Here is a 21390-nt window from a genome sequence, read left to right as displayed (position 1 = left end):
ATGGGCAAGACAATTGGGATGGTTTAGAAAGAGAATTGTTACAGAGAACTCCTTCCTGTAATCAGCATCTGTCTCTTCTTAGGAAGTAAGAAAGTGCTTATAACTTGTGTGCCCTTTTGAAAGGGAGACTGCATTGATTGAATCTTAATATGTGTTGTGATACATAGAGATATGTTGGGAAAAGCTGTGTGCTGAAACTCACTGGCCTTCTCATGTGTGAGATGTGAAGCTTGTTTGGCATTTGAGGGCTTTGTCCAAGGCTCTGACATTTTACTCTCCAACTTGTAGTTTTAAAAAGGAACATCTGTGATTTTTATACTAAGCCTGAAGTGGGTCCCAGTGCCTCAGTGTGGGATTGAGGTTGTTTGTCCTCTTGCAAAGAGCAGGCTCATAAAGGCTATTTTGGTTGTTCCTGGGAAAGTAGACTCTCCATCACACTTCTGCTTTTGCGTGGGAAGGGCTCCCTCTGAAAGCACAGAAATCCCTGTAAATATCAAAAATGCATCTTGTGTCACATTTCAAATCCTTCATAATTCCCTAGTCTCCTGCTGTTTGCAAGAAACCCAAGCCACATGCTTTCCTCTCACCATCACCTCTCAGCCTGCTGGATCCAAGAGGAATTGCCATTTGCTGTAGGTTCAGACCTGGAGGAAAATGAGTAACATGGGCATAACAGCTTAACATTTCCATTTAGGAACAGTTGGATGAGCCTCAAGAGGGGAGACATGCTGCTTTAAATTAAGAGTGACCACTCAAGTGAGATTCCTTCTGCCTCCTGCCACTGTATGTTGCTGCAGCATTCCGTGGTCCATCATTGCATCCACAGGAGCTGTCAATGGCAAAATGCAGTTTCCACCTGTCAGAGCCCAGTGCTTTCTGGTGGGTGACTGCACATTGTGATCACTAAGAGGTAGGGAAAGGCCAGATAACAGCAGTATTTTTGTGCAGGGGAAAGCTCAGTGAGTGTTTTCTAGGAGACCTGACCAGCTGAGAGGGAGAGCACAGTTGACAGGGCTGCTTTTGCTCTAAGGATAATTAGTGGGATGTAGGCTAGGCTGTAAAATGAATGTGAAAAGTAATAACAAGGAGTTGGAGCCATAGAAAGAAAAAATCTGGAAACCCTGAAGATACAAATTGAGCAAATTGTGCTTTAACAGGATCTTTTTTTTTTTTCATGTGTGTGGAGATGCCAGTGATCCAAGATCTATCGAGGCTAGAGAGGTACAATTGCAATAACTGAGATGTGAGAGGGTGCTGGGCTGGATTAATCCTGAAGGGACTTCTCTTTTTTTTGTCCTTTTTTTTTTTTTTTTAAGGCTTCTCTGCTGTACTTCTGCAGGAAATAACTCTGTTGCCACCTGAAAGTAAACCAGTTCTTCATGTGAATGATCTGTGCGAACAACGAAGGTGCAGGTTGATGAGGCTTTGGTTGGGAAGAGTAAGGCTGTTCTGTGAGAAAAGGGAAGAGAGGGTTTAAGGGAAGCTAGGTGGCATCTGTTTTAAGCTGGAAATCTGAAATCTTCTTTGGTAAGTATCAGTTACTTGAGAGCTGCATCAGCCAGTTCAGTTGCTGCACATAGAATGTTAAGTCAGGATAGACAGTATTTCTGTTGGAGTCTGGGGACAGAGGCACTAGTGTCTGGGAGAGAATTTGGACAGTTGCAGAGCAATGGGATGTGGCCTGTCTGCCTGGAGAAATGGTGAAGACCCCAGGAAAGGCTGGCCCATCATGGATGGCCTATCTTCCAGCACTGAGGAGTGAGTGGAAGAGAAGGTAGAAGAAAGTATTATCTTCTCTATTGTGGTAGCTATAGCTTTTATACAAAACTTAGTTAAAAGGGAAAATTTCCTGAATATGGTATGAAAATAGTTCCCATAGAAAAACACCAGCCCTATTACAACTTCCTTGACAGACAAAGACAAAAATGCACATAGAGAGCATGATACCAGGGCAGAGGAAGGTGGATGTCGAGACTGCAGAATGAAAAGATACTCATCAAGGATAGTAAAGAAAAGCAAAGCAGAGTTGAGGACATCAGCAGGGAAAGAGTCTGGAGAGGTAAAATAGTTCAACAAAGATAATATGAGGCATAGGTCTGATTTACATGGGGTTATTTCTGAGTTTCTCTCTTTGAACACGTTACCTGATCTGTTACTTCCCCTCCATTTTGCCTCTGTTTACAGAGTGTTTAAAGATGGACAATAATTCTTAGTAAGTAATTTTTCTATAGTACAGAATATAGTCAGGCTATCAGCCCCAAATTCAAGTTTTATCGTGATACAGGCTTGAAGTTACTGTTAATGATGAAGAAAGGGAAATACGTACATACTATTTACAAGCAATTTACTCTCCTTTAAAATTTAAAGGATGTACAAGGGGGTAGGTGTGAGGTTGAAAGTGTGCTTGCAATAGTTAAATGTTGAGTGAAGTTTTTGACTTCTTACTCCAACATTTTAAAAATGCCACAGGCTACTTTTAATGTGATAGACCAAAAAAGAGATATATTCTCTCAAAGCACAACTCACATGTTGTTAGAGCCCATACAACCTTCTGTACAATCTGGTATAAAGAAAACTCTTGTCATGCACATGGAGGTACCAACAAGGAGAAAATAACAAAACAGAGAAGAAGAGTCCAACAAGTGTGTAAAGCAGAGACACCACCCATATAAGGTCTGCAACACTTCTCTGGTACTCTTACATAACCCAGCTAATGTTTGACTTAGTTTTGTGTTCATTGTTGGCTGTTGTAATGAATGAAGTAATAATTTACTTCTCTTCTATATTACATATTTAATTATGGCTTCCTAATTCCAGGCTCTGGATCTGTTGATGAGTGTATTTGTGTTGAGGGTGAAGGGCATGATATTTGTAACCATGCTGAGACTTTATTTTGCTTTCTTTAGGGCAGACGTGAGTGGACACAGACCTGCTCCAAAAAACATGCACTGACTTCTTAAAAAACATTCACTGATTGCTTAAGTGTAATACGTATACAAAAGAAAAGAAAGAAAACAAACAAAAAAAACCAAGCACAAGTGCTTTCTGTGTGACCCCTATTATTTGCAACTCTTGTATTGTACCTGGGAACTCTCACTTGGTGCTTGTCCAGTTTTGTGGGAAGGGAGAGAAGAGGTTATCAGTTGCCAAGAAAAGAGACCCAAATAATTTTCAGGAAGTGCTTGGAACTGCTGGCTGTAGCTTTGAGCAGTATGTGAGGCTCCTGCTGAGTAGCATCAATAGGGCTGTGAACCAAAGCATGGAGTTAGCAAGCCCACAATGAAAACTTATATCTCTCCACTAGAGGTGAAGTTGTTCACTCCAAATGCTACATAGACTTTTTTTGGATGTGGAACACTTGGCTTTGCCCCAAGCCCACCTACACTGCTGTGCCAAAACCATACTCAAACCTGTCCCCTTGCATTGCACCACAAATGAGATACTTGACCTTTAATGCCTAATATTCCCTGATTGTTGTGGGGTGTTTGGAGCTTTTGACAGTGAACCAAAAGCCTATTTGTGACTTACAAAGGCATGTTCTGTTACAGGTGGATGTGTTAGCTGGGGCTGTAGTGGCTGTTCTTCAGGCTGGCACTGGAACCCGATTTATGCTCAGGGTTTGAATTCAGATTCCCAGATCCAACACAGTCTTGCCAACGTATGCGCCTCCTTTGCAATTTTAAAAACAGAGGGTGTTCTAACTTTCGGCAGAGATAACCTCATGGCTTTTATCTCTGTAGGTAGCTGGCAGGTGTCATTCCAGAGTTAGGGATAGTTTTTTTGCCATTTGTTTTTCCCATCTTCCCCTCTGGGCAGTGTTTTTCCTGCCCTTTTTTGCTGTGTTGGGCAGGGATGCTCCTCTCCGCAGTGCGGCTGCATGGGCTCGTGCCTTGGTGCTCCAGCAGCATCTGCCTAGACATCCTTAGCCCAGATTCATCCCCTGTTCTTCCTGTTCCCTCTGTCTTTTCAACCTGTAAATCTTATTTCTTCCTTTCATAATCATAACCCAAAATTGCCTCATGGTTTCTTTAAAAACACTTTTTTCTTCTTTAAACCTAGATTTTTACAGCTGTAACGTGTTTCCGTTCACCATCATCTGTAGCAATTGAGAGTACTGCCAGCTAAGCAAATATCCCAGTCCAGATGAGGCCAGTTTTACAAGCCTTGTTACCCTGCCTGAATTCTTTACCTCCACAGCAGCTTCTCTTTTGCTTTTTGTCATACATGTATCCAGTAGTTCACGTTGCCTCAATTTCAGTTATTCTGCACATGACAATTGCAGAGACAGTGCTTAGGCTACAAGGGAGCAGCAGCACATGTTAAGAGGGAGGGTTTTCTTCCTTTAGAGTGAATCTAAATAGATTGGAGGAGAGGGTAGTTTGAAAAGGTGGTTCAAAGCTGAAATTCTTATGTTCTTGCTGGAGTTAGCTTACTGCAATAAAATTGTGCAAGTCATTGTAATCCCTCTGTTTTCAGAGAGAAAACCGGTGACTTTTTATAAATCTGCTTTTAAAATTAAGACTTAAGATAATGCTGTCATTCAAGTTCCTTGCACAGAGCTTTGCAGGATGGGTGGATTTGGGCTTGCAGTGCCATTTCAGGGCAGTGCTGATGACTGCTGCCTTGGAAAAAATAAATTCTAAAGTGCTAAATAGCACCTGTCCTGCAAGCAGTCAGCCAAATATCTTCTTATATTCTGACTTGGTCTTCACCTCTTTTACCTGCTAAAAGGATAAATGTGCACCATCATAGGAAAAAAAACCACCCCTATTCTGTTCTCTGGATATCCAATTTCTATCACATGTAGTATAGAAACACATACAGAAGCAAATAAATATGGAGCTCCTACAGAAGTCTTGTCTTTGCTTTACACAGGCTCTGTTAGACATGCAATCTCTTTAGAACTCATGACAATTTGCTGTGGAAGAGGAGCTGTTGTTGGTACATTGCTTTTACTTGATGGGAGCATGCTGTGCTGGAGGGCAGCAAGGCTGTGCTTGTGTTTGAGGGGATAAATGGCAAACTGAAATACAATGTGAGGGAATTCTTTATTTCCCTAAATAAAAAATGCCTTATGTTGAGTTTTGAATTACAAGCAGTATTTTTGGGTAGACTGCCCATTTGGTAAAGAACAAACAGTGCTAGTCTAAATAGTTTTGTGCAAAATTGGGAAAATGCAAGGGATGAACAAATGTGAAATGTGCCTTACCCCCATAGGCACAGTCTGTCTGCCTCATACCATCTCAATTGTCAAGCTCTGTCCTAAAGGAAAATGCTTAAGTAAATATGTATTTGAGAAGCTGAAAATGCAGTCTTTTTTGTGACTGAAACACTTTTCTTCCTGTATTGTGTGTCAAGATCTTGAACACCTGAGTGTAACTAGCTGTAGCCTTGAGACTACTACTGGGTCTCCTAGTCAGGATGGAAAATATTTGCTCTGTGACATCCTTTCAAGCTAAGGCTGTAGAACTGTGTGGTGTCCAAAACTGGCAGCCTGTTCTTCTATAATACCCAATGAGAGCTACTCTTGCTTGGTTTTGGTTTTCTCAGTTTCCCTTTTTCTTTTGCAACGTGCCTTCGAATTCCCCTTTGGCCCATGCTCTGTCCCTTGTCCGTTCCTTCCCACAGCCACATACATGCACAGCAATCCAGAAACACTCTGCACCCTGAGCTGAGGGTGCTGAGTGTGCCAGCCAGCAGCCCTTGCAGGGAGGGCATGTCCCAGGACCAGCGTGGTGGGGGGTAGTCTGGCTGGAATCCTCCATGGAACAATCATGTTTTCTGTGTAGTTGGCTTATTGGATGGGTTAAAGAGCATTCCTGGTAACTTCAGTAACCTGAATGTTCCATCCCCTTGTTGTGGGTGAGGGTTAATGCATGAGCCTTGCAGTACAATTCAGTGTTGCAGCTGAAGTTTTTGTGGAATCTCTTTATCTTGTGCTTGATACCAAGTGGCCTCGTTTGGTACTTGCCGCCTGGAAATGAAGGTGGTTGGTGTCTCCCCCGGGGTCCTGCGGGCACAGCCTGGCCACGGAGGAAGAGCAACGATGACTTGCCTTCCTTCTGCCTCATATCCCAAAGATAAAGGATCCAAATTAGTTATCCATGTGTTAGCTCACTATCTTTGCTAATGTGTATGGGCATCCCTGATGCTGGGTGAGGTTTGTGCAGGAGCATGGTTTTGCTGTTGCGATGAAGGTTCTGCAGTGCAAATGCACTGAGGCTTTGGGAGGACGTGGGCTTCAGTGTGCATGGCCAGTGTTGGAGTGCAGTGGTGCACTTTGGTACACAGCTGCTTTTCCAGGAAGATAAAGGAAAGAGCTTGTGGCCTTCCTTAGAGAAGGGGCTGCTTTCCAGCCAGCTACCCATCTGTGGTGGTGCAACTTCTGCTCCCCCCAAGCAATCACAGTGGATGGGGATGTTGGAAAAAACCTAACCTGCAGAGGAGCACTGCTTGCCACACTGTACAATAAACATTATTCCTTAGGGTGCTCTTGTTCTTTCTAGACAAGAGTATTGCACTGAAGTCTAGGAGTGGAGAGCAATTTGCAGTAGGGGAAGGGCTGGAGATAAACTGATGAACTAAAACCTGCTAATGAAATGAGTGATGTAAATCTGCTGTGGGGATATCCTCAGCTTCCCAGATTTTGAACATGCAGCCAAAGACAAAAGACAGTGTGACGGGAAGGAACAGGCTCTCTGGGGACCTGCTTTTGAAGTTTCAGCCAAATTATTTCCCTAGATTTAGAAAATCTACTGTAATGAAAGATGAGTGGTGCTGGTCATGCCAGCAGGGTGTTTTGGATTGCCTGGGTAGGAGCAAACACTGGGGTGTCTTTGCTGCTGTTAACCTGTGTGGCAGATCAAAACTCACAGAAACATCCATGGTTCTGGCTTGCTTTGAGAACATGGGAAAACACACCCATTGTTGGACATGTGGCAAGAAATGGCACGGTGATGCTGAGTGTGGGAGCAGAGGAGGGGGCTCACACTGCTGCCAGCTACTCCTGGCCATGCTGTGCTGGCAGCCTCCCCTGGGGGCTGGTGGCTGAGCCCTCATGGAGCTGAGACCCCCCCTTGCACTAGTTCAGGCTCCCTTTGGCAGGCAAGAAGTCACCACATCCAAGAGCACGTGGTTCTCATTGCCCGCGCCTGAATGTCTGCTGGGGCTGAATTGCCTGGATCCCCAAGAGCTGCTCAGTGAGAAACAGCAAACATTGTCCCTGGGAAGGAGCAGCTGTTTATATATAGTGTGCAGTGGGTTCACCAGTGATTATTAGGAAAACATTGCTTTCCAGTCATAAAAAAGGGCATTTTTGTTGTTTCCTTTCCTCTAAAACAGGCAAGTTGGAGAGTCAGGGATTTTCATTTGCCATGACAACCGATGAAACTGCCAAGCCATGTGATATCTTTATCCTTCCTATGATTAAATCTTTTTTTTTTTTTTTATTTTTAAGGCCATGTCGCTAACTGTTGGGAAACATCAGGTGTTGTTTGCTTTTCTCATGTAGATTAGTCAGGATTTAATTTGCATGTTTTTATTTAAGAGCTGTGGAGAGCTGGGAGGTATTGATATTTCCATGATTTATGGTAAGGAAGGTATCTTAGTTCGGAATTGCTGTATTGTACTGAAGTTTTCTCCCCTCTGCCCTTTTCCCCCTTTGAGACAGGACCACTCAGCACTGTCTCCCACAGGACAAAAATTATCATGGGACCCATCAGTGCTGCTGAGCAGTGATGAGGCTCAGAGCCTTGGAGATGTTGTTTACACAGGATACAAACGTCTCAGAGACTTTATAAGCCAATAGCTGTTCTTATGCCAGGGCAAGGTTTTGCAAAGACAAAGTGTGAGGGATGTGATTCTTGATGCTTGGTCCATGTGAGAGCTTCCCTTGGCTCTAGGTCTGAGCACTTCACACTAACCAAGAGTCTGGTGGTGATGTTGCTGTCAGCAAAGCTGAGCGCCAGCATTTATCCGCTCTTTTAAAAATTGCTGTCTTCTATTTAGGAATTTCCTCAGGGTGCCAAATATAGATTCAACACAAGAAAAAAAGCCCCACAAGCTCAAAGCTTAACCCCAAAAGCTGCTCTGTTGCTAAGGAATAAAAATAGATGGTCCCAAACAGGGTGCTCGTGCCAAGCTGTGTCCCCATGACCGTGCAGCTGCATGTGCCAGGTCCCTGTCCCAGTGGCAGCACTGCCCAGGCTGCACACCTCACGTTGGCATCAGTGTCTATGAAGGACTGGCTGCTGCTTGCTTTAAGTAAGCAAGAGCAAGTAACTTTCTGTTTCCTAATCTTAGTCCCAAAGAGCTAAAAACTTCAGAGGGCTGCTGCCAGGAGATAGTAGTAGTACAGAAAAAAAACATTTTTGTGTGCTAATATCTGTAATGCAGCAATGTCTGTACTGGAGGAGTCCTGAGAGATGGGAAGATATTTTTGAACAAAAGCACCATTCTTTGGGAGATCCTGGGCTGTCACAGAGTTGCTGGTCATTGATGGCATCAGGAGGGTGAATACTGGTGCTGCAGGAGCTGCAGCTGTCCCTTCACCTTCTCTCCAAATGCAAATCTTTCTCTGCAGATCTCTGCAATAATTTATTAACCCATGTGGCTGGAGATAGGCAGTAGCTGAGCTGGGTGTAGAGGTGTGCAGAGGTGGAGACATGATTTATCTGGGCTGGAGAGTGGCTGTGGCCAGTGCCATCATTTAATGTGTGTGTGCCTCACATGCAATGCTTGGTTTTGTGGGGCCCTGCCTGCTTAGTCCTCAAGGTACTGCTTGCTGCATCAGCTCAAACAATAAATTTCCAACGACCCTAGAACACAATTTTTAAAATAATGTTTTCAGATTTTGTACTTCTAGGTGAGCTGTTTGACTAATGTCTCTGCAGTAGCAGAAGCCTGGTGCAGAAAGCTTCTGCTAAAGAGCTGCTTTTTTGTGTTTAAGGATTTGTTTTAGTGCCAAATTTACCCTGTGCAGTTTCTTGAATTGCAGCTGGTCCAAAACTGAGATGAGGTTTTAACAGCAGATAGCTGCCCTAGAAGACTAACTGTACATTTGCAGTGGTTTAGGGTAAATAAAAAGTACTGTAACCACCTGAAACTATAAGGGGAGCTGAAAACGGGCTATGTGTTTAGTGTGTGAGCTAAAATGTAACCAAAACATGAATACTGTTCCTTACCTTCTGAAGAGACCCGTCATATCCTTGTAGAAATCTTACTTGGGAGCCATCAGATGATGTTGCTGTTATTGAGATACTCAAGATAGTAAACATACTTCTTTAAAAATTAAACTCTGTAACCCTGACTATGAAGTCTAATTCTGCTGTCCCACCCTCAGGGTTTTTTTTCCCATCTGGATTGGGTCCCTCCTGCAGCTGTCTGGAGCAGGCAGGGTTGGAAGCCTTCCCTTTGGAAACATCTTCTTAAGCCAGTCCTGAAGCTACACCCAAGTCTCTATTGTTTCTACTTTCTTCCCTCTCTGAACAATTTGTTTTTGTGAAACATCTGCTACTCTGGCAGATACTCACAGTTAAAGCTGTACTGCCGTGTGCAGAAAGGCAGAGAATATTCCCTGCCAGATCAGTCACTTGCCAGATGAGATGGCTCATCCCAGCTGAGGGGTTTCCATCAGATGAGACCATTTTTAGAGGGGAGAACTTCTTAGAGGGCACGTACAATGCTTGAGCTGGTGGTGTAGTTCCATTAGGAAGCTGAAGCATTGTGTGCATGGGCATGCCTGGTCCAGGTACAATGTGCTTCCCATCTGGAAATAGGAGGTGGTAAACTGAGGACCACTGGGGCAATAATCAGCCTAGGAACAGGTCAAAACTTATCACCCCAAACTTGACTTTAGTGGCAGACAGGGCCCCTGGTTTGGGATCCCAAGCTCATCTTTGGAGGCAAAAGCCTGTAACACTCAACTGTATTTTATTCCTCCTATCCTGTAGCTTCATGTTCAAAAATGCTGCTACTTCTAGATAAGAGACCTTCCCTTAAAAGGTGTAACAGAGGCTGAAATCCTTCTGAAATGCCCATCTGCTGTGGCAAAGTGCTGCCTGTCCTATTGTGGTGGCCCAGGTGTGATGCACAGCTCACATGTGGCTCACATACGATGTCGCGTGTGTGCTCATGAAGAGGGAGCCTCCAACTGAAGCACAGGGTCACTTCTTTATTTCCTCATGTTAGTGAAAAATAACCACAACAAAGAACTCTTTTATCTTAACAATCCACCTCTGGAGTAGTAGGTTGCCCTTGAGAGTTTTGCCTGGGAGTGACAGCCACCTTCTTGAGGCACCAGGAAGAAGCTGCCCCTGGAGCTGCCCCAAGTGCAAATGACTGACTGAAGATGGGTTGCTTGAACTTTGCAAATTAATGCCCTGATGAATTTGGGTTTGCTCCTGGATAAAGTTCCTCTAAGCAATTGTCTTGGGGGGGCTGCTTCAGTGCATGATGCTGTAACAAAATGTACCAGAGGAGCTGGTTAGGGATTCAGCTCCTCTCAGTGAGGTGTAATTGTAGAGTCCTAGAGTGGCTTGGGTTGGAAGGGACCTTAAAGATCACCTGGTTCTATCTCCCCTGCTATGGGCAGGGAACCTCCCTCTAGATCAGATTACTCTGAGTCTCATGCAACCTGGCCTCAAACATTTCCAGGGATGATTTTCACAGATCCCTTCCAACCCAAACTGTTGTATGGGTCTATGATTTTTATCTATCTTCTCTTTCTCTTCCTCTGCTGCTGGTAGTGCTAATTTATTATTATTACAATATTTAAATTACATATTTAAAATATATATAAAATATATATTATATATTGAATTACATATTACTTTATATGTAGAAAATGTATTTTAGAATATATTTATATATTCTATATTTAGACTTCAGGTATGATATATCTGTCCTGAGCCAAAAGTTTGTTGGGTTTTTTTTAGCTTTTGATTGCTACTCCAGGACACTGTTGATTTGGCACAGCCTGGCTTTCACCAGTGGCATGGGGGAGGAGCATCATGCACAGGGCTGCATGGAGCCCAGAGCCCAAGCTGTGAGGTACCAAGCACAGCCCAGACCTCAGACACCTGAAAGTGCAATTAGCTGAGGTTTAATTACTTATTACTTCTAATAGGTTTGATGGAGAAGTGATATAAATCCCAGTAAATCACAAGCTTACTTAAGCAGAAGTGAAGAGATGGAAATAATGGCTTATTTTTTCAATTAGAAAGCATTCTTGCTAAACAAAACCTTATTGGATTTTTTTTTTTTGTTCATACCAGAGACTCTGACACAATGAAAACAAGATGGTCAACAGCAGTAAGACATGTCACTGCAGTTAAAACTCAGGAAAATTTTCTTGGATAGTCTGGGTTATGAAAGTGTGTCTAAGGCACATATTCATATTTCACAATACACTTATGATTATGTCACTGCTAAATGGCATAGTTACACTTGTGCTAATTCTGCACTTGCAACCTCATTTGAGTCATGATGTTCCTGTTAATACTTTCTTGAAATTCTTTGGTTATTATAGCTTTTCTCGTATATTCTCAAAAATGGTCTCAAGCTGTCTAATCTTTCAAGTTTTTAGCAGAACCTTGTCACCCAGTTTCAGAACTTTTCTGTGTATGATCATGGTGCCACTCAAACCCCTGCCAGCCCAGCAAACTAATGCATCAGGAGACTTCTTTGCTTTTTATGTGCTTGACATGCACAAGCCTTTATTGTAAACCAAGGATTTGTTTCTCCACTGGCTTTGCCTCCTTGTGAGGTGGGCAGCCTGCACTACACTGCTGGGAGTTGCACTGTCCCCAGAAACCTCATGGAGACACCTGGGGTTCAGCCTGATCCTGCACCTGGTTTCTAAAGACACAAAATCTCACATAAGTTGCTGATGGGTTTCCCCATTTTAGTGGGTCAGGTCTTGGTGTGGGAGCTTTATTTCGCCCAGAGAGCTGGACTCAGTAAGCTTTCCTGCCTTTTCCATGCAAGATATGTACCTCTTGGCTGTAGTTTAAAAAATAATTGTGTTGGGTTTTTTTCCCCCCTTTGGGAAGAGGCTGTTGTTTTTGAGTGGATGAAACAGCATTTTTTGGCTGGATTTCTGGCAATAGAGTTTTTTCCACACTTGGAAGTCAGCCTGTCTGCTGTGCTGGCTCTAAATGCTTCAACACACAAAAAGATGTTGCTGCAGGGTGTCCAGCTTGGTGGTCACAGGATGTGCTAAAAAGTAGCCAAGACCAAGGGAGTGTTGCTTTGAGCATGCAGTATTGTCCCCACCCCCAGGCAGGTCTTAAAAGATGTTTGTGAAAGCAAATGTTAATATTGCACCAACTTTTTTGCAGTGAAAACCCAGATTTTTACAGTAAATGGAGTGTCAGGCTGCTCTCATGCTTCTGAAGATGGTGTGTGTCCTGGGGGTGCTGGTATGTGGTCTGGTCAGACACCACTGAGGCATTGTGGCTCAATGCCACTTGTGCATGTCATGTCATCAGGTGTGCTCAATGCCAATGTGCATGTCATCAGGGTTTTTGTTTAATCCTGAAGAAATTATTTTTCTATTTACCATTTTGTAACTACTGCATGTACCTCATTATTCCTACATAACACAGAAATCTGATTAGTTTATCTGCGTGAGGAGAATTATTATTATTAACAGTTCAGTCCTCCGATGTGTGTGATGGAATATAACTTGCTGTCTGCATGTGGTATTTAGCACTTCCATGGCCATTCCTAATGCTGACATGCACCAATGTCTCTGGGTGAGACAACTCTCTCTCCAGGGGATGAGAAAGTTACATGAGGACACTGCATCAGGCAAGCTGTGAGTTGCCTGATCTCTCACCAAGGGGCTTTGGTGGCACTGAGATCCTCCAGGAGGTGTCCAACCCAAACACATCTTTCTACCATCCAACCAAAAAGGGTTAATGCAAAGTCCCCCAGAAGACTTCACTCAGAAGTGGAAAGCCTGGACACAAAGCCTTTTCACCATCAGGGGATGCCTGGGATGTGTGAAAATCCAGAGACTGCTCCTGAGTGTGAGATCTGTCCCCTCCAGAGTTTAGCCAAGCAGGCAGATGGAGAGGGCAGCCTGCAGGCTCTCATGTCCAGCCATGGGCTGGGGTGTCTTGTGTGAACTGGGAGCACCACAGCAGAGCATCCTGCTCTCTGGAGCTCTGGCTCCAGGCTCTTCTTTGGGATGATATTGGTGCTGGATTTACCTGTTTGTTCTGTGGGGAAACAGCTGTAATTGCTGGTCAGTGGGCTCCTCTGTAGTACCTACACAAGCTCCTGGAGGCCAGCTCATGTGTGAGCCATGACCTGAGCAAAGTAGTTCAGAGAGCTGTAAATTTTCCATGGTGGCAAAAGGAGTAGGTGTGTTCTCTGAATGGTCATTGATCCAAAACCTTTCAGCATCAGCTTGCCTTTTATTTATAGAAATATGTCTGTGTCATAAAACATACATCTGATACATGACCACTTGTACCTTCTCAATCTACTTGGTTGGTGTAAGAGAAACACCCTGAGTGAAGCATTGAGGAGCATGAATCTCTCCATTTGGGATAGGGCTGAGGTTTTTATAATGTGGAGTTTTTTCCCAGATGCACTTTTTAAAATGTGTCTGGACTTTTGAATGATCAGGAGCTCATCAGCCAATGTTGCACCATCCCAGCTACTTGTGGTTTTGCCACCATCAGTGCAGAGGCATTCATGATCCAGACTTTCTTGGGAATTAAGTCCCTCTTAATTTTTCTAGTGTGACTGGAAGTGAAATCAAATCCTCGTCCTGTGGAGATGAGGACTGAGGAAGGTGGGCAAGGAAGCAGAGGGAAATGCAGCCTGCTCATTTGCAGAGGGCATGAGCTGGGCTCATGCTTGCTGAGTGCAGGAGCCTGCTTGGGTTGGCAGGTGCTTTGGGAACAAAAATATTTTATCCTGAGTTACGTAATGCAGCAGCATGTCCAGACCTGAATTCCCTGCAATTTTCTGGCCTGCAAGGAATAATTTTCTGCTTGAAATATTAGCCTTAGCTTTGAATTTTGTTGCTCATATGGCATATGCAATCAGTGTAATATCTGTATACATAACTGCTGCTGTTTGAACTTGAGATGTTTGGGTAAATTTATTTTTGTTTATAGCTGTTGGGTGATGAAAAACAGAAAATACTTGTTTATTAAGAACTGTGTAAATACATCAAAACCTGCCCTGGGCTACTGCTTAGATCCAGCAGGTGAAAAGGCTGCAGATCCTCCTCTGTGCCTGATTGCAGCACTAGGCTCTGATGGGGTTTTGAGGTGGGATAGAGCTGAGGTGCAAATTATCAGCATTCCTGGCTTGATATGGTTTTGGTCTTAATACTTAAATGGGGCAAAAACCTTTGCAGCTGTGGATAGTTGGTTTTTTGTTCTGTTTTGTTTCTCATCCAGCTTGTTACTGAGTAGAAAACTGGCTGGATGGCTGAGCCCAGAGAGAGGTGGTGAATACGGTTACATCCAGCTGGCAGCTGGTCCCAAGTGGTGTTCCCAGGGGCTCAGTTTTGGGGACACTCCTGTTTAATGTCTTTAGCAGTGATCTGGAGAGGGGATCAAGGGCACCCTCAGTCAGGTGGATCACATCAAGTGGAGTGGGAATGTTCATCTGCTGGATGCCAGGAAGGCTCTGCAGAGGGCTCTGGACAGGCTGGATGTGATCCTCTGTACGAGGCTCAGCAAGGCAAAGTTGGGTCGTGCACTTGGATCACAGCAGCCCAGGCAGCATTGCAGGCTGGGGGCAGAGTGGCTGGGAAGCTGCCTGGTGGAAAAGGACCTGGGTGTGCTGGTCAACAGCAGCTGAACATCAGCATGGGAAAGGCAGCCCACTTCCCTTTTCAGGTGTCTCCATGGGAGCAGGAACTTGTTTGTACAAGGTTGGGTGAGAGGAGGAGAAGTGAAAGTGCCTGGTTTCTGTGCTTTTGGTTTGAGTGCGTCTCACCAGTCTTCTGGTCGAATTAGAATTAATAAGTGAAGAATATTGAAAACTTTTATTGCACTGTCTTGCGCAAAGAGAGAAACACTGAGGTTCTGGAGCATGTCCTGAGAAGGGCAATGGAACTGATGAGGGGTCTGGAGTACAAGTCTGATGAGGATAGGCTGAGGGAGCTGGGGGTGTTTAATCTGGAGCAAAAGAGACTCAGGGGGACCTTCTCATCCTACAGCCAGTCTCCTCTCTCATGTGAAAAGCAGTAGGATGAGAGGAAGCATCAAGTTGCATCAGGTGAAAATTAGGTTGGGATGAGGAAAAATTTCTTCACTAAAAGGGTGATGAAGCACTGGAACAGGCTGCCTGGGGAAGTGGTGGAGTCACCACCCCTGGAAGTGTTTGAAAAACATGGAGATGTGTCAGTTAGGGAAATGCTTTAGTGGTGGACTTGGCAATGTTGAACTCTATGATCTTAGAGGTCTTTTCCAACCATAATAATTCTATGGATCTGTGAAAACTAAGTCTAAAACAAGTCCTGCTCTCCTTCAGCTGCATTCCCACTGATGGATCACCTCTCCAGGTGGAATCAAAGCCCTGCTTCAATTTATCCCTCCTGACCTCTTGTTCTGTCCAGAGGGACCATGTGTGGGATCTCATGATGGAGTGAAGCAGAGCAGTGACACAAATTAAAGAAAACCCCACAAAACTGATCCTGTGTGTGAGGCTGGTAGGAACTGCCCATGGAGACTGGTTGGGATGCCAGCTGCATAAACTGCCTTGGGGAAAAACAGCTGTGAAACCAAATTTTCTGCCCTGCTGCCAGCCTTGGACTCTACTCCTGCTTCATCTCATGACAGGACATGTCTCTGTGCTGTAGGGTTTGTGATTTAAATGAGTGTGGTGAGGGGTGGCTGAGGCATGGACAGGCATGTCATCTCCTTCCCTCACTGCAGGGTCCTGTCTCCTTCAGACAATGGGATAGGCAGCTGCATCCTGAACACTTGAAACCACTGCAGGGATGTGAGGCAGAGCCTTGTACCTACAAACACAAGAAAACAGAGGGGAAGAAAAAGCCCAAACCCACACCAAAAATCCAAGAAAACAAAAACAAATAGAGAAGTTGTGCTCTGTGTTTGTTTTGGGTTTTTTTCAAGCATATCGTGCAATGTGCTGTCTTGCTGAGATGCACATTCCCCAGCTGTGGTAAGTGGGGTAGAGGGTGAGACGCATCCTCTCTGGGGAGAGGGGGGAGCGTGTTGTGAGCCTGAGTCAGCAGCAAAGGTCACTTGGCTGCAAGGCTTGGCCTGCAGGAGGAGAGGATTTCGTGACGTGGCCAGGGCAGTGTTTGTGTGTCCAGCACTGGCAGCATGTGCACTCAGAGGGAGGAGCACCAGCTGGGGTCACAGGGTGACATGGGCAGCTCCACCTGCCCACTCCGCCTCACAAAACACTGCTCACTCTTCCTTGCTGCCTCCTGTGCTTTCTCCCTTCCCATGCCCTGACTTCTCGTATCTCTTCACTTCTGGCATGTAATCTCATCATTGCATGATTTGTTTTATGGTCTTGGCTCATCTTTTAGTTCCTTTTGGGGTCATTATCACATATGATTAGTCCTAGAGCCTAATGAAGGGGATCAGACATAACTCTAGGGTATGTCTGAGCCATTTAGCATCTCTGACCTCAAAGATCTGCAGAGAAAGTTTATTTTTAAGCTTCCTAAGAAGATAAAGTTGAATTTTGGATTGTTTAGGGTGCAAGTAATGGAGCTGAAATCTCTCTGGGTGGAGCATGCCCTCTGGGGTGTGCAGGATCCCAGGAATAATTATGCTGTGCTGCGTGAGTATCATTAGTCTTGAAATAGACTTTTGGTGGATGATCACGTTTTTCTACATGGCAGAAGCTACTGTGAAACCTTGAAACCTTATGTTAGCTTTTAGTCCTCATTTAAGAGCACTGTCAATGTGTGTTTAATACTGCTTTTGTTATCCAGTCCCACTCTGGGAAAGCCAGTCCTGAAGATATGGAACAATTGTAGCAAAGTAAGAACCCCAGAAAATAAAAAAGGGCACATTTTTGGGGGCTGTTTTTTAAGGTCCCACTCTTTCACTCTACTAAGAGAGGAAGGATCTGCAAGGACTTGTGTGTTGGAGCAAGGTGAAGTCAGAGCATCCTCAGGACAGCTCCAGCTGCTGCTGTTTGGTGGCACTGTGCTGCACTGTGTCCCTGACCCGGGCGAAGTGACACGTCTGTGCAGTGACTCAGCTGTGTTCCTACTAACCATCTGCTGATGTGATGCAGCTCATTAGTCACTAATTGGTGTGGTTACCCTTTTTTTAGGCTGTTGGAAAGGCCAAGGGCCACATAGATGTGAAGCAGCTGAGTCAGTCTTCTACCTCTTTTGCCCTCAGGTCCAGCAGACTCTTGGTGGTGGTTGGAGAGCTGTTTCAATGTTCTCTGTCATGCAGAAACAGACTGTCTCAGCTTTATCTTGTACTCTGTTTGATTATAAGCCTCTCACAGCTGTTTGGTGGGACTGGAGTCTGTAGCTGGAGCCTTCTGGTGTGTGTCACAGTGAACCCTCCAAAGGAAGGGCATTGGAGGCAGTGGGAGACAGCACCCTGATTTTGGACTGACCATAAGAAGCTGGTTTCTCCCAGCTTGCATTTCCTCCCTTCATCAGCTCTGTAGAAATCCTCTAAGCAATCTGGGGATTTACCGTGGATAGCACTTCTGTAATACATTCCCCCCCCATTCCCCACCTATCTGCCCTGTACTTCTGCTACACTTACCATCCTTGACTCCATCACCTCATTCTTTACCTGATCTATAGGTACTGGTGGGTTAGGTACTGATGTTTTGCCTTACATGGTATCTGCACTGATGGTGTGTAAATCTGTCTATTTTCTGATATCTTGAGGGCAGGTCTTTGATGCTGTGTGTAATATCTAGATCCTCCTGGACATAGCTGGATTTGGACACTGTCCTTTGCTTTCTTGTCTCTGGGTTTTTCTCTCTGCCTAAAATCTCCACCTGAATCTCTTCTGGCTGTTGTTTCTTTCCTGGGAGGTTACAGACCCCTTTTCTGGGCCCTGTGTTGGCAGCACCCTTGGTAGCCCTGGAGATGGAGGTGTGGATGCTCATCCTCATGACTTGCTCAGCTGCAGTAAATGCATTTGTCAGCAGCTCAGCTCTGCATTTGTCTCTGTGGTTCTTCCCATGCTGTGAGTGGCATAGGAAGCCACGTGGATCTTCCCCCATGCAACCCTGCCCATCTCCTGTGACGTTGCTCAAATATCAGTCACTGCATCCTGCCAAGGAGCTTGGATTTGGGGCATGGAGTGTGCTGGATAATTCCTAAGCTCCTCTCTGATCACTTCCCATTTGAGCAATCTAAAGATTCCTCACAAAACTAAAGAAAATTATCAGAGTAGTAATATTCCTAATAGCATCTAATATTTCATTTCTTCTAAAAACCTCTCATACTCAGATAAACTGTTACCCCACTTCTCACTCCACTTTTAGGACATGAGCTCTTTCTGGTTTTAAGGCAAGCAATGATGCTCTTGTTTTAAAATGAAGTCCCCTACCTCTTCTGCCCTCATGTGTGCCCAAGCCCTGCTCTGTTTGCACCCAGTGTGCTCCTGGAGTTGCTCATGGTGGTGTTTGGGATATTTCCCTCACAGGAGTCAGTTACATGATCCCCTCAGACAATGTGATAAAGTCCATGCTGTCCTTTGGGGCTGATGTAGTTAAAAGCAAAACATTTGGGAACATCTAGGAATCAGTGTCTCAGGTCTGTGGAGCACTGCTTGGAAAGCTGACACCAGCATCCCTAACTTGTGGGCAGCCAGGTGAGATCATATGAGAACCAGAATGGGGCCAAGGTTTCACAGCAGCTGACTCTGACTACGTGGATGCCCCGGCTCAGAGTGAAAAATGTTCTTCCCGCTTATCAAGGATCCCTGTGCGTGCCAAGAGACCTTTGTTCTGAATATTTGGAGTAATAAAGTTCAGCTGGGATAAAAGGGCATGTCCCCACTGGCTTGGTTCACAGTGTTGTGCTCTCTGTCTCTCTTGCAGCTGCGTAAATGAGTATGGAAGATTATGATTTCCTCTTCAAAATTGTTTTAATCGGCAACGCCGGGGTGGGGAAGACCTGCTTAGTCCGTCGCTTCACTCAGGTAAGGCTGGCTGCCTCTTGGACTGTGGAATGCTGGGATGGGGACAGCACTGGCAGGGGAGCATGGAGCCTGGGGCTCTGCACTGAGGGCTCTGCCAGCATCACAGCTCCAAAGCATTTTGTTGCTCACACCCTTGGTGCATGCATCACATACAGTGGCACACTGGTACAAGCAGTGCATCTGTATCTAATGCTGCACCTGGCCCTGTTCTGGAGTTTGTGTTGGAGAAACCTCATTCCTCTCTGAAGGTGGAAAGTCCCCTCTGAAAGCCACTGGGACATCTCCTCCTGTTTTGGTGGTGTTCTGGGCCAGTTATAAGACCAACACGTTTGCTGGTCTCCTCCTCAACCTTTGCTGCACAAAGTGCTCCCTCTTGTCATTAGTAAAGAAATAATCTGGGTCCTGAGCTGTCAGTCCAGTGTCCTTTTTTGTGATCCAGGGCAAGGGAAGACTTTGCATGATGCATAATAAAGCACAAGCTGTGGGGTTTTGGACTCTCCACTAGGAATTGTCAGCAATTTTACCCTTCACTGTTAATTTTAGTTTTGAAGGTATAGTGATTTTAGATGCTCTCCAAAAACATGTGGCAACCAGTGGCAATAAAGTTAGTCATACCCAAAAGGTTTACAGCAAAAATCTCTGGCAACTTCTGCTGCTTGTTCTTTGGCAGCACGGCTGCTGTAGGGGATGGATGTGCCCCAAAACCAACATGACTTGGTAGACTAGAAATCCAAAAGCTCTCATTTCATTTACTGCTGCTCCTTTCTGATGGTGCTGCAATCAAACACCACCAGCATTCTGCTGTCCCTTGCCATTGCTGTGGCACTGGTGATGGCTGGCACTACTGTGCTTCCCTCCTGAAATGTGCCCCCATTGTTGAGAGCTGCCAGAAATGCCTGTTGGTGCCACAGGGTGCTGTGGAGGGAAAAGGGAAGGCATGAGGTTGCAAATGCATCTCATCCCACACAGATGTTCACACATCTTTCAATGCATTGGGAAGTAGGGTGGAAGGTCCTCACACTTTCCCTGCTTCTTCCAACTGTACAGAAGGGCTTTCCCCCTCTCTTTTTTCTGCCTTTTCTTTTCCTGTGCTCCTACTTCTGAAGTTGATGACTTGCAGCATAATTAAGGATGTATAAGGCAGGGAAAACAGAGTTTGAATGTATGGTAACCTTTGTGCTGGGGAAATGTCACACTCTAAATGTGATGGAAATAAGTGTCATGGGAAGGGGACATTGGATGAATGGTTTTGGAGATGGAAAAGGGTGAGGATTGGCAGCCAGTGAGACTTTTGTCTTGTTCTAGAAATAAATTTAATCAAACTCTTGTTTTCTTCCAGGGGCTTTTCCCACCAGGGCAAGGAGCCACGATTGGGGTTGACTTTATGATTAAAACTGTGGAGATAAACGGTGAAAAAGTAAAGGTAGGAGCCTGATGTTTTAAGATGTAAATTCATGTGGCTGTACCATAGGTGAGGTTTCTTGCTGCAGCCCTTCCTCTGCTGGAAGACACTCAAGGTTGTCTGGCATGGCTTGGGCAATGCAGGGTCTAACAATCTGTGTGCCCCTCTCCACCATTACTATCAGGATTGTAAAAGTGAACCTGCTGGAGAGGAGAAAATGGAACAGGGAGACGTTGCAAAACTTCTGTCCTTGCTTAGGGGACAGTGATGTCATGCCTAGCTTGAGGAAGCCCAAAGAGGCATTTCAGCGCAGCCTCTGCTCGCTGTGTTTCTGACGAGCAGAAATTTGTTGCAGAAATTCCCACTGGGATGTGCTTGAGCAAAGTCTTCTCCTGTGAGCTCCCCAAGATGGCCACTGGGGAGAACAGACATCTGAAGTTGTGTGGTTCTGCACATCAAAGGCTCATCTTCCACTTCTGCCAAGTTACGGATTTGGGAGAAGCCGAGCCAATCACAGTACTTGTGTTGCAGCAAACAGGTTGACTGCAAAGGGCAAAGTTCTCCATATTTTTAACTCTTTCACCCTCTAAAATAGCATGGAAGTCACTTCTGGGAAACTGTCCTTGTCCTAAGCTGACTCCCAAACTGAGCCTGAGCATCACTTGGCAGTGAGCTACTTTGCCTGGGCCAAAACACACAAAGCATGGGATTGGAGACCCATCTCATGCTTTAATGGGGTCCATGGTTGGGTTCCAGAGCCCAGAAATGTTGGCTGCTACCATGTTGTTCATTAGTGGAGGTTTCACTTGAGCTGCTATGGTATTTGAGATGAGAAAAAAGTACTTGTTTGAGCCT

At 45.0% G+C, this 21390-nt stretch overlaps 1 protein-coding gene across 3 annotated transcripts in view; it reads left to right on the top strand.

The window, feature by feature from the left end:
- RAB30 (RAB30, member RAS oncogene family) overlaps window positions 1–21390 on the top strand; it is a 49227-nt gene that overhangs the window by 12553 nt on the left and 15284 nt on the right. For 2 of the 3 annotated variants that reach the window (XM_071432828.1, XM_071432827.1), the window contains 2 exons: window positions 19033–19133; window positions 20473–20556. In XM_071432828.1, coding sequence (XP_071288929.1) covers window positions 19041–19133; window positions 20473–20556 — 177 coding nt within the window. In that variant the 5' untranslated portion in view covers window positions 19033–19040. Of the gene's footprint in view, window positions 1–19032; window positions 19134–20472; window positions 20557–21390 lie in introns of those variants that run through there. The other variant, XR_011680093.1, reaches the window with a different exon arrangement.

The sequence above is a fragment of the Agelaius tricolor genome, unplaced genomic scaffold (assembly GCF_023055355.1).
Source record: "Agelaius tricolor isolate 1412-34295 unplaced genomic scaffold, bAgeTri1.0.p SCAF_9, whole genome shotgun sequence".
Lineage (NCBI taxonomy): Eukaryota > Metazoa > Chordata > Aves > Passeriformes > Icteridae > Agelaius > Agelaius tricolor.
This window is presented reverse-complemented; position numbering and strand designations above follow the sequence as displayed.